Here is a 12,470-nt window from a genome sequence, read left to right as displayed (position 1 = left end):
GAGCAGTCCGCATGTCCTAAGTGGGTCAAAGAATAGAAATGGAATTTGAAAAAGAACCCAAAATTTACAAAACGTGTTTTGATTTTTAGAGTAAGTATCCTTTATAAATAACTCTCACACTTTTCTGATTCTATTTAAATGAGAATACAGTTGTGCTTTTTAAAGCAGTATGTGATCCATAAAATTAGCCTGATCCATTCTTGCTGATGTGCACACACTTATTCATTCACTGGCCAAACAGGTATGTATTTAAAGATAACTGATAACGTGCAAAGTGCTAGCATGTGTCTGTGAAGTTTATAGGGTCCACCCTCAATAAGTCATTGAGCACTCTGCTGACATAAGCTTCCTAAATTTGAGACTTAAGATAGGCATAGAAATAATTATAAGATAGTGCAAAAGGTGGCCAATAATACATTTTCCATCATGCTACAAAAATACAACAGAAAGACAGATTTAGTCTGACAGAGGAGCAAGAAAATCTGGATGATGGAGGGCAAGGTTTGCACACTCATTTTTTTTTTCTACAGGAGTTAGTCAAGAAGTATATGAGTTGGGCCTATAAGAAATATTTCATTTTACCCTTTCTTGTAATATAAGCATAAATATATATGCCAACTGTCACTGCTTCAGTGCCACGGTCAATAGGTACAGATGGGAGCTTGTTGAAGAGCTCAAATCCCATTTAATGGGCAGCACTGTTAGCCAGCCTTGCCACTCATTCTACAGAAAGGATGATCCAGTATTTTCAATCCTCTAATTTTTCAGAAGTTAGTTGGAATTAGGAATTTTTATATAAAACCTCTTCATTCTTCGTTGTTGGCATGTGATAATTTTATTTTTAAATATACCACATTTTCAAAAAATATGTATAAAACACATTTTCATATAGAAAGACAGCTAGATTAAGCAAATCTCTATCACAGGTTGTAACCTGTGAAGCAGGTAGTGGTTAATCTGCAGGAACAGAATCTTCACATGTGGGATTTTTTAAAAAAATTATTTAAATTCAATTTGTCAACATGTAGTATAACACCCAGTGCTCATCCTGTCTTGCACCCTCCTTAATGCCCATCACCCAGTTACCCAACACCTCCCCAACACACACACACACACACACACACACACACACACACACACACTCATGGGAATTCTAAAAAGAGGGAAGCTAAGAATAAGGGCCATGAAGACAGGACATAGCTGACACTAGTTATGTGAAGGAGAAGGAGGTAAACATGATACTGATAATTTAGGTATATATGTAAAATCATAAAGGCTCAAGTGATTTGGATTTTATTCCACAAATGTTAGAAGAGCAGTGGTTATCTAGTGTGATAAATATGAGGCAGGGCATCTAATAGGAAATACATGGATGCAATCACAGCATTACCAAGCATGGGTGGTTGACTTTTTGGATATCTGATGACTTTTAACATTTGCTTATCTCAAATTTTATGTACCTGTCCTGTTACAAAGTGAATTTAAAACAACTCTTTAATTTATCCACCCCAAAGTAATATCTATATTAAGAGAGAGCCCTTGGGACACCTGGGTGGCTCAGTGGTTGAGCGTCTGCCTTTGGCTCAGGGTATGATCCCGGGATCCCAGGATCGAATGCCACATCCAGATCCCTCACAGGGAGCTGGATACTTCTCCCTCTGCCTATGTCTCTGCCTCTCTCTGAATCACTCGTGAATAAATAAATAAAATCTTTAAAAAAAAGTCCAATTTAGATGTGAAATGAAAGTGCAATTTTTCATGAGATATGTTCTAGTGATTACTGTATCAATTTAAATGGCAAATTTCTCAATCAGGTTTATTTGTATATTTAAACTTACATACATCCTGAACTTAATAATATTGCAAACAAGTCTATAGGATAATTCTTGAAGACATCATTCTTAAATTTCTTCTCTTAAAGCTTATTATTCAGACTTTCATATTGTCTTATGTGTTCACCTCTTTGCTTAAGATAGATATTTTGCTAAGAAAATAAACATTTTCCCTTGACCTCAACTGAGGTCTGATATTCCTAATGTTGTTTGTATAAATAATTTAATTGATTAAAGAAGGGAATCATGAAAGAAGATATTAAGAGAAATCTCTCACATTTTTTTTCTGCTTAAGGATATTTTGAAATTCCATTCATTGCTGTGAAGCACAAAATTGCCTTTCCATTCTTACAGTGATTACTGAATAAATTAGAATGATTCTTTATATTTCATGTTGGAATACTTTCATTTTTTCAGTTTAACAAAGACACATTACCCTTCCTTTGACTAATCAAGTGGTATGAAAAATGGGATATTGGAGAAAGTAGTTTGGGTCTTAGATGACTGAAGTATTTTATAAAATGCATGTCATCTACAAAATAAGAAAAAAACAAAAACCTAAGTGTAATATTCCTTGGTTGGGGGGGGGTGCGTAGGTTTGGATGGAGCTAGATCCAGAGAAATAGTTATATACTGTGGCCCTGATGAGAGTGATTATAAGAGCAAAAATCCTGATTGCAAGGAGGCTTGCTTTTTCCAGATTTGTAATTCTAAAATAATATCTTGAGTCCAAAATTCCTCTTTTATTAAAAATTAATCATTCTTTCTCATATGGTTCACCTAATGAAAAGCTTAAATTAAATAAAACATCTGATGAAAATGTCTTAGAAACAGCTCAAAATTTTTACATTCTTGGGTACTGATCCTTACCAACATATTGGACTTTCTAATTCCTGGATCCAACTTGGATGAATTTAAGACTACAGATAAAGTTTACTGTATATTTTTCAAAGGAATAATCTTTTATTATTCCCAAAATAAAGGATGTTTAGTTAAGGGGACATTTCATCTAAATTCTAGGTCATTTTTCCCCTTTTCACTATCTCTGTGTCTGTATCTATCTGCACCTATGGTCTTCTACCTTTGGATTCTGTGAATAGTTAAATCTGCATGAAAAAGCAGGAACTCAATATAGACACTTAATTTCTGATGTTTACATAAAATCTGTCTTTAACATTACTGAGAGAATAAAATTAAATAAAAATGACTTCTATGAAAGATCAGAAAAAAATCTTTCATGTAATATGAGATAAATCTGTTACATGGTATCCTCATGTTGAACTGTATTATGACAGAGATTTTTCAAATCTTGCATAGCAACTGCAATTGCCTCTTTTATCCCATCTCTACCCATTCCTGTAGGCAGAAAATTTCCTTTTAAAGTTAAAACAAAATGCAATTTCTTCACTGTCTACAAGCTTTCAATGGTTCTCTGTGGGTCTTTAGGGAGGAGTTCAAGATGCATAATATAGCTTAGTAAACCCTTCTTTACCTTTGTCTGCCTTACAGATTCATTTCTTGTCATACCTTTTCTACTGTCAAATTAGACAGTCTTTTCTACAAATTATACTAAAATATTTGCTTTCTTGTAACCTGATCAATTTTTTTAAGCTGTCTAGAATGGCCCTACCACACAGCTAGGTACCTGGAGGGGATATTACCCACCCATAATTCTAGAATTGGTCAGGTTTCATCTTCTCTAAAAAGGTCACCTTGACATTCTAGGCTAAATTGGTTGTTCCTATTTGGACCTCCATTATTATAATTCACTAAAATATTTACTTATTAAAAGAATGAATAAAAGATCCAAATGCATGTAATTCTACTATAGAAAGTATAGAGACACATATATTCTAATGCGCTAATGAGAAGAACCTATTGCATGAACTGACAGTGACTTTAATGCAATAACTGTACCTACTACAATTTCTAGTAAAGATTACTTGATACTGAACATTCTAATATTAACCTTTTTGGAAAAGGTCCATTTTTATGTATAAAAATTCATACAACATGTCAATTTATAATATAGTCATATACAAACATATTTGATACTAATTTTTCCCAGCTGATGTATTGCTCAATTCCTATGCAAGTATTGTTTATATATATATATATATTTTTTTTTTAATTTATCTGAGAGAGAGAGAGAGAGCATGAGCAGTGGGGAGGGGCAGAGGGAAAGGAGAAGCAGACTCCCTGCTGAGTGGGGAGCCCACAGGGCTCTTTCCCAGAACCCTGAGATCCTGACCTGAGCTGAAGGCAGATGCTTAACCAACTGAGCCACACCCAGGTGTCTCTTGTATTGTGGATAGTACTCTATTGTGATTGTCCTTTACAGAGTTGACTTCTGATCTCCAATACTAGAAACATCTCAGCAAAGATCTCTGTAGAATTTTGAGGCTTGATCAATCATTTGTCTCCTACAAGCATCTCAAAATTATTTTTAACAAGAATTTAGGCCTTCCCTAATGATAAATGGATGGTTTGGTGAGGTGACCATTTATATGTGAGTGTTCTTTAGATACTTCAGATTTTAAAAATGACTTCAAAACTACAATAGGTCTTTCTTTTTCATAATGATGTTTTTACGTATATTCCTGTTTTTGTCTTACACTATTCTGGATCCAGAATTAGTTCCTTTTTATTTAAATTGTTTGAGCTATAATTGTGATTATTATTTATTAATAATTTAGGTAGTTTATGGTTGGGCCTAAGAGATGCTTGCTTGTACTCATACTCAGCGGAGAGTGACACATGACAAGGTAGAGGCTAATAAAACAAAATGCAGGTTTGCAAAATTTAGTCTTTTTTTAGACATTATTTGCATTGCCATATTTAGTAAGCTAAAAGAAAAACTAACATGCCAGTGTGTATATAAGTACAGTAAAGTAGTATAAACAATGTGATAAGTTAAGGGATCAATCATTCATTGATTCAACCAATATTTATTTGTTACTCACTGTCTGCCAGGCACAAGTTCCAATATGTTGTAGGCCATTTTCTATGGCATTGAAGAAGGAAGGGAGAGTATAACCAGTTGGCACTGAGTTCTTTTAGTGATAAATTCTTAAAATTTTTATTAGTCCATTACCCAACCTTTAAAAGTTCAATCTAATCTCTTGAGTCTTGGCCATGCTGCTTAGGTCATTGTTTTCTTTTATATTCTAGTATGGAAGCATCCAGTGAGAGTCTTTAGTTTACAATTCTAAATACTTCACTTTCTGTCTAAGGATACATTATTTCTTTTTCTGGTAGACTGGATATTCCAATATGTCTTTTCTCATATATTGATAATTGCTAACATTTACTGATTACTTCCCATGTACTAATTACTAAGTGTTTCAGGAATAGTATCTTGTTTGTTCTCCTAGGAGACAGGCACTCTTATCTTCCCTAATTATTTGTGGAGAAATGAAATCACACTGGTCAGTGAATTAAGCTAGTCAAACTATGCTAGAAACTAAAGGAGAGACAATGGACTCAAGATCATGTCAGACCCCACCTCCACTATCTAAAATTTTTATTAATGCAAATGCTACACTGCATCTCAGAATAACTATCCTACTCCAACAGCAAGACAAAACATCTGAGTTCCAGGTGTGGAAAACTAATATTGTTATTCTTAAGTGCACAAATATACTTCATTTCCCAGAAACGTCCGTGTGTTAGTCAGTGGAATGAGGAGAAGTAAATTTTGCCATGATTAAGCTAATGCTTTTAAGTAGTTGGTATGCCACATTCCCATCCTTCTATCCCATTCCTTTGGCTGAATCCAGACAAAGGATTCAGGACACAATCTTGAGTCACTGGAAATCTGGACCATTTCATGGGAGAAAGCTGATTACTGGCTGCTGCATGAACAATAAATAAACATCTATCACAATAAAAGCATTTATGGCTTTATTTATTTGTTACCAAAACCTAGTCTACCTAATACACTAAGAGTTTCTAATGAAAATAATTTATATTTGTTATCTTTTTCTTATCTTAATCCAAGTTGAGAAATTATCATTTATGGGGGGGTCTATTAAATAGACCCCCCATAGGATTTTCCCTTTATTATCTCCCCTTATATTTCATTATGTTGCCTAATCAATTTCCTGTGAATTGTTTTCAAATGATTTGTGAAGTGAGGTGGAAAATAAAATGCAAATTAAGAAAGAAATAGGGAAGAAAGGAAGAAAAAAAGAGGAAAATTAAAAATTAGGCAAGAGATGGAAGAGGAAAGAGGAAAAAAGTTAGAAACAATGATTTTTCATTTGAGTAAAAATGGGAAATGTAAAAAATACTGTGGGTTGGTGAACCTAAACTTGTCTCTACTATAAGACCATAAAGGTTAAAAATTTCTTTACTCATGCTCTTTTGAAGCTACCACTTCAGAAGGCAATGAATCATAAGCAGGAATCTGCTAGCTTTTTCTGGGAATAATTTTGCACTTTGGATGAAAGGGACAGATGAAGCGGCTCTGCTACTTCTCCCTCCTTCCTTCTCTTTGCCTTAAATAGAATTGTGATATCTGGATTTGGGACAACTGTCTTGTGACCGCGATGTGAGAAGCCTGAGAAAAAAACCAAAAGAACCGTGGAGATGCCACTCAGATATTACTCAACTTCTTACTGCATCCCAGCAGCCTCCTAACTCAAATCTTATAAAGAAAAAAAGAAATCCCTAATCTTTGACTACTTTCTCACTGGGATTTTGTTTTTAAAGCTTAACAACTTCATAATTGATTTAGGAATATTAAGAATAGACCAAATCTGGGAGGGTGGAATTAAGAAGTGACTCGTTGAAAAGGCAAAGGAGAAGAAAGTGTCAGAATTGAGTCAAAAGGTCCAGAAAGGTGGTGGCATGAAATATTAGGGTCACTTTAATGGGGAGACGAAACTAGAGCATACTGATTTCAGAATGGATGTAGGATTTCCAGTTGTAATAGGATGAACGTAAATAACAATTTTCGAAGGTGGGAGTACACTGTAGCTTTCACTTGGCAATGAGAAAAAAATTTTGGCAGTGAGTGATTAGTACAAACAAGTAATAGAATACGAAAAATTTAGAAATAGGGAAGTAAGGCAGAATGGGTTGGCCAATAATCTAAAATACAGTAAATGGCTTCAAAGACAAAAAATGAAAATGTGTCTTCAAACTAATGTGTCTTCTCATATGCTGGCCTTCCCTTATAATCTGATGCTATGGTCAATTTTCTTTGGCCTACTACACATGTCACTGTCTTAGGCCTTCTCATCTAAGAAAAGCCTCAGCATCAGAGATTCATTATCTGTATCAAAACTGTTCTTCTAATTAATTTTTCTTTTAGATGATCACTGGAAATCTTGTCGTTTTTCTATTCCTCAGAATCCATTTCTATACCACCTACAACCAAATAATGAAACACAGAAAACCAAATGCAAATTGGGCAAGACATGTGAACAAGCATTTCATGAAAGAAGATATTCAGAAGGCAATAACACATTTGAAAGATGCCAACTTCATCAGTAGTCAGGGAAATGCAAATTAAAACTACAATGCATTAAATTATAAAATCAGTGAGGACATAGAGCAACAGACATTCTCATGTATGCTCATGGGAAGTATATACCAAATTGGCACAACCTTTCAGAAAGTTGGTATTATTGATTAGGATTAAGCATACATATGTATACCTTATCTCCAAGATTTCCAATCCAAAGTATAGACTTTACAGAAATCAGTGTGAATGCTTACTTAAAAATGTATGAGAATGTTTAGAGTAGCATTTATTGCAATAGCCCTCAAATGGAAATAAACCCCAAATATCTATCCTGATGAGAATGGAAAACGAAAATAAATTGTAGTCTATTTCATACACTGAAACAATACACTGAAATGAAAAGAAAAACGAAACTTCTACCAAAAAAGCCCCCACAAAACTACTGCTAGAATACATATTAACACATTTATAGATGGACAAAGTTATATATATGGCTACAGGTCAGCAGTGGTACATTTGAGGGGAGGTAACAGCATTTGAGAGAAGGCACAATTAAGGATTCTGAGTGGTATAAATGTTCTAGAAGTTTCTTGATGTGGGTGATGGTTATAAGGGCTCAAAATAATTCACCAAACCACTTACTGATTATTTGTGTTCTTTTCAGTATGTGTGCATTTCTTTAATTAATATATTTTTCAGAATTCCCGTTCCCACTTGCCTCTCACATGATTATGAAATAAAAATTCTTCTTATTGACTTCCATTGCTCCATCCCAATATCATTTTCATTCCTGCCATACTTCATTTCTGGAAACTTTCCTTTTTTTTTTTTAATCTTTTTTAGCCATTTCTAACAGTGATTTTTTTATGCCTTTTTTTTTCTAGAATTTCCTAACTCTTTTTTGATTGACACCTTTAATTTTCTCTCTGCCTTTCTCTTCAGCTTTATCTTTATAGACCACCCAAGAGAGCTATGTAAGTCTACATTTTAAATAACTTTTTCAACCTCCATTGGGAGTGGGAGAAATTGTCTAGCAAGAGTATAAATGAGTGTTAGAATAATTTTGATAATGGATAAATTGAAGTCTACTCAATCACCATTTCACTCCCATGGTATCCGTCACATCTGTGCAGTTACATTGAGACGGAACTGCTCTTTCCTGCCTTCATTTGACTGAAAGGTCAGTGAGAGTTTCACATGGTAGGCATTTATTTTACTTTTTAAGTAAAAGAAAGCCTGCAAAATACGGAGAGAATGCTTTAGCAAACAAAGTAGTCAAGAATGAGAATCACATACAGCACCTAAGTAAACAAATTCATTTTGCTTTTCAGTAGGCAATGAGAGAAAATGGGTACCTGAACCACTTTCCATGCCTTCGTATTTGCTGAGGACGGTAAAGTTGTGAGGAATCCCTCACTAAATGGCAGAATGTGTGCAAGATTGTGGATATTTTATATTCTTTCTCCTCGACACGGAATTTATGAAGTGGGCCCTGCTATCCCAAATTAACACTTGTGAAAAGAGGCCCAGAAAAGTCAAGTAACTTGCCCGACATCATATAACAATTAAATGACCTAGCCAAGATTTAAACCAGACTGTGATCCAAAAGCCCATGGTCTTTCTTCTCTATCTCCCTGCCTCATTTCAATGAGAGTTAATGAGACATGCACGTATACTACGGGGATCGGAGACTGTTGATTACTTGCATAACATTTTAAAATATAATTTTTTATTGACCTCCCCTTTATTTTGGCATTTAACACTTAATGCCTAAATTAAGAAGACATTATCTTTATATCTTTTGTAATGCACCACTTTCACAGTTATCCATCAAACCAGTTGGAAGTCGTGGTTGAAAATTCCTAGAGACTGCTGATAACGGTGCTAAATTTCTTTTCATTAGTTCTATTCATTAGCTTCAATAACTGAATATATTAACTAGACTTCACACATATATTAATCCCATAACTTATTAATGTTCAGAATAAAATTCGATTGTCACCTTTTTAAATACATAATTTCATTGCTGAATCAAATAGAACTGTTATTTAAGGATTTTGAATACAAATGGTAGCCGTTGAACATTGTTTCTCTGATTTCTTTTTTCAGGCAAATAAACACTAAAAACACTTTTTTTTTAACGAACATATATAAACAGACATGATTTCAAAATAGTAAACAACATAAGTGTGAGTTAGTAATATATAGGGAAAAACTCTCGTTATTGACAGCATCACAATTTCTCAAGTCTTAAAAACGAAGTGGCTTTTTAAAGTACACTGAAAAACTCAATCTACTGTTTACTTTTATTTCTGCATCTCCCTTTCTTCAGGCACCTAATGTTAAGTGACAACTGAATTACATTCAGAATGAGTTATATATAAAATGACAAAGTACCAGAGTTGTGTTTCTAACAGTCTTAGCATATGCGGTTATTATCTGGCATATTCTGCTGACAGACTAACCCAGTACCAATGACATCACCTGCAGGAAGCTCACCTGTCCTGCTGATTAGAGGCAAACTTTGGGACAGCAAACAGAAGTGAAGAAGTGAAACAGAAGCGACAAAAAGAGGTTTAAATGGAGATGCCTAAAGCAAAACAGATTATTATTTTTTTAATGTAAGGCTTGCTTTTTTTTTTAACTCTTTAAATAATTTTACACAGACACACACAAAGGTATTTCACTAGAAATGCAATTAGAATACTCCAGTAAAGTGATGCTTTGGGCAAGATGGGAAGGAAAAAATGACATGCATACCTTTGCTTGTCCAGCTCTTGTGATGGCAGGTATATTAAAGAGCTGTCCAGTGTAAAAATGCAGCCCACCGAACAGGATCACTGCAATCGAGTCTCCTTCCTTCTCAATTACTTCAAGGATATCTTCCGTTCTCAATGTTTCTTCCCCCTAAAGTTGCGTTAGGCACAAGTTACATCCAATCCACAATGACAAATTTGTCACTTCATATTTCCCTAACATTCACCTTGAGCTCTTTCTCACGTAGAACAATCCAAGATAATGTTTTTTTTTTTTTTCAGATTAATGGTCTTAAAAAATCTGGCAAGACAGCAGGATTGCAGCATGCTTTTGTTATTATAAGAAATGATAGCAAAATTGCTTTTTGTTATTATAAGAAATGATAACAAAATTGTTTTTAAAAAAGTTTTAAAAAGTTGTCTTTGTAAAACCCTTACTTGCTTGATTTATTCCTCAGTTTTTTCAATTAATCTTTACTATTTGCATACCTACAAATTGTTTTCTCCTTATTTCCATGTAGTAAAATACCAGAAAGTACAAAGAAGTCCATGAAATACTAAATGGTAAAATTTTCTTGGAAATTATTTCATTTATCCATCTATGACATTATGTTTTCCTGGATGAAAAACTTAACACATTTTTCATCTATGACCTAACCAATATTTTCTGTTATCTTAAGAGTAAACTCCTCCACACTGATCTAAAGATCAAGCTCCAAAAAATGAAGAGAAAAATCAATAAAACTCAGTATTATCAAAGTTACTTTTGCCCACTTCTCCCCAGCTAAGATTAATGATTGGTTACTTAGTGAAAATTCGGAGTAATTTTGATTTGGTCTTGTGAACTACTTGAGCCAAAGGAAATCAGCTAAACACAAAGTATCTACTTTTATCCTAATCATTGTTATCCATTTATAAAGTTTTTGTTATTTTTCCCCACTGCTAAATCTGACACTTTTGAAGTCAAAGCATCATTAACTGCATTAATATTGAAGAGAAGTTCATTAAGGTATTCATAAATTTTCCTTCAGTTATTTTTAGTTATTGGTAATTCTTGCTACTTATCAGTTACTGTGTCCCATGGTAGGCACATGTATATCACAAATATAGCACATACTATATAGTTTCGACTAGAAGCTTGGAGCTTATTTATAAAATTGGAATCTGTAAAAATAGTACTGACACTGAAATCTCTACAAACTATTAACTGATGTGTATTTTATATGTAAAAGAGAAGAATTCAGTAATTCTAAGACAAATTCTAAGTAAAATTAATAACGTGGTAATCCAAAACTCTTTTTTTCTTAAAAGAATATAAAATGATTTGTCCACCATAATCTTCTAAACAGAAGATAAAGAAAAGTAATATATATACTAATTACTTAAAGAATCAGTATAAAGCGAATAAGAAATGCATTTCTTAATAGTAGAATACAGTTCTCTCTGATGTTGACCTGCTCTAACCTAGTAATGCTAAAGAATGCTCCCCCCCCAAAAAAAAGAATGCCCCCAAGATTGTGATTAACTCATAAGGTTCCACAACACTTATCTCTTTTAACATTAAAGCTTCTGGTAAATTAGTGGGTATATTCATTTTAGCTGGAAATCAGCAATTTATATATGACATATGAAATAGATATCCTGTCACAGGTATGAGAACTTTCTATTCAATTAATTGATTGCATGTTGGCAAATAGAACTAAATGGAATAGATTTTAATTTCTCAACGTATTCTGGGTTGAAAGAAACAATTGTTCAAATATTGGCTTAACGGCCTGGGAGCCTCACTTGTGAAACCTACAATTTATTCTGCGTGGATCTTTTGGTGCCAAATTATACAGAGTTTACATGTCAAAGTCTGTACAACTTAATCTTATATCTCTATTAACGTAAAGTGCACAGTATGTTAGATCTTGAACATATGTCAAGCACGATTAGGTGTTTCCTTTGTTATCTGTTTAAATATGATGGAATCTCAGAGAAATGAAGTAACTTTCTCAAAGTTCCTTACCCAGTAAGCTGGTGGGTCTGGGATTTCTGTGGAGTGTATTAGCCAGGTTGTAAAATCCAAGCTCTTTCTGCTACACCACATCCTTTTCTATTCCCCCACCCCATCCAAGCACAAAGGAAAACATCGACACTCAGATTAAAAAGAGATATAAAAGATAGGCATACTTCAATTTCAAAAAATACAATTTTAAAGACATCCACAGGCAGTGAATTGAAATTGAAAATGATATATGCAATTTGCTACCCCTTTCCATCCCACTGAAGAATATGGTAAACTCCAGTGGCATTCATAGGAAAATAGTTTGCTTGTAATGTGACTATCCCTTGAAAAATGAAAATAAATATAATTCTGAGCTAATTCTCCATTTTAGGCAAAATGAGCTAACAGTAACAGAAGTCTAG

The 12,470-nt window shown here is 33.8% G+C and overlaps 1 protein-coding gene across 2 annotated transcripts in view; it reads right to left on the bottom strand.

Moving 5' to 3' along the window:
- The window catches only part of LOC129495399 (kynureninase), a 113,841-nt gene that overhangs the window by 49,188 nt on the left and 52,183 nt on the right, over window positions 1–12,470 (bottom strand). For both annotated transcript variants that reach the window (XM_055302859.1, XM_055302858.1), the window contains one exon: window positions 10,063–10,209. In XM_055302859.1, the coding sequence (XP_055158834.1) occupies window positions 10,063–10,209 (147 nt within the window). The remainder of the gene's footprint in view (window positions 1–10,062; window positions 10,210–12,470) is intronic.

The sequence above is a fragment of the Nyctereutes procyonoides genome, unplaced genomic scaffold (genome assembly GCF_905146905.1).
Source record: "Nyctereutes procyonoides isolate TBG_1078 unplaced genomic scaffold, NYPRO_anot_genome, whole genome shotgun sequence".
NCBI lineage: Eukaryota > Metazoa > Chordata > Mammalia > Carnivora > Canidae > Nyctereutes > Nyctereutes procyonoides.
The sequence above is the reverse complement of the archived record's forward strand: the minus strand, read 5'-3'. Positions and strand labels throughout refer to the sequence as shown.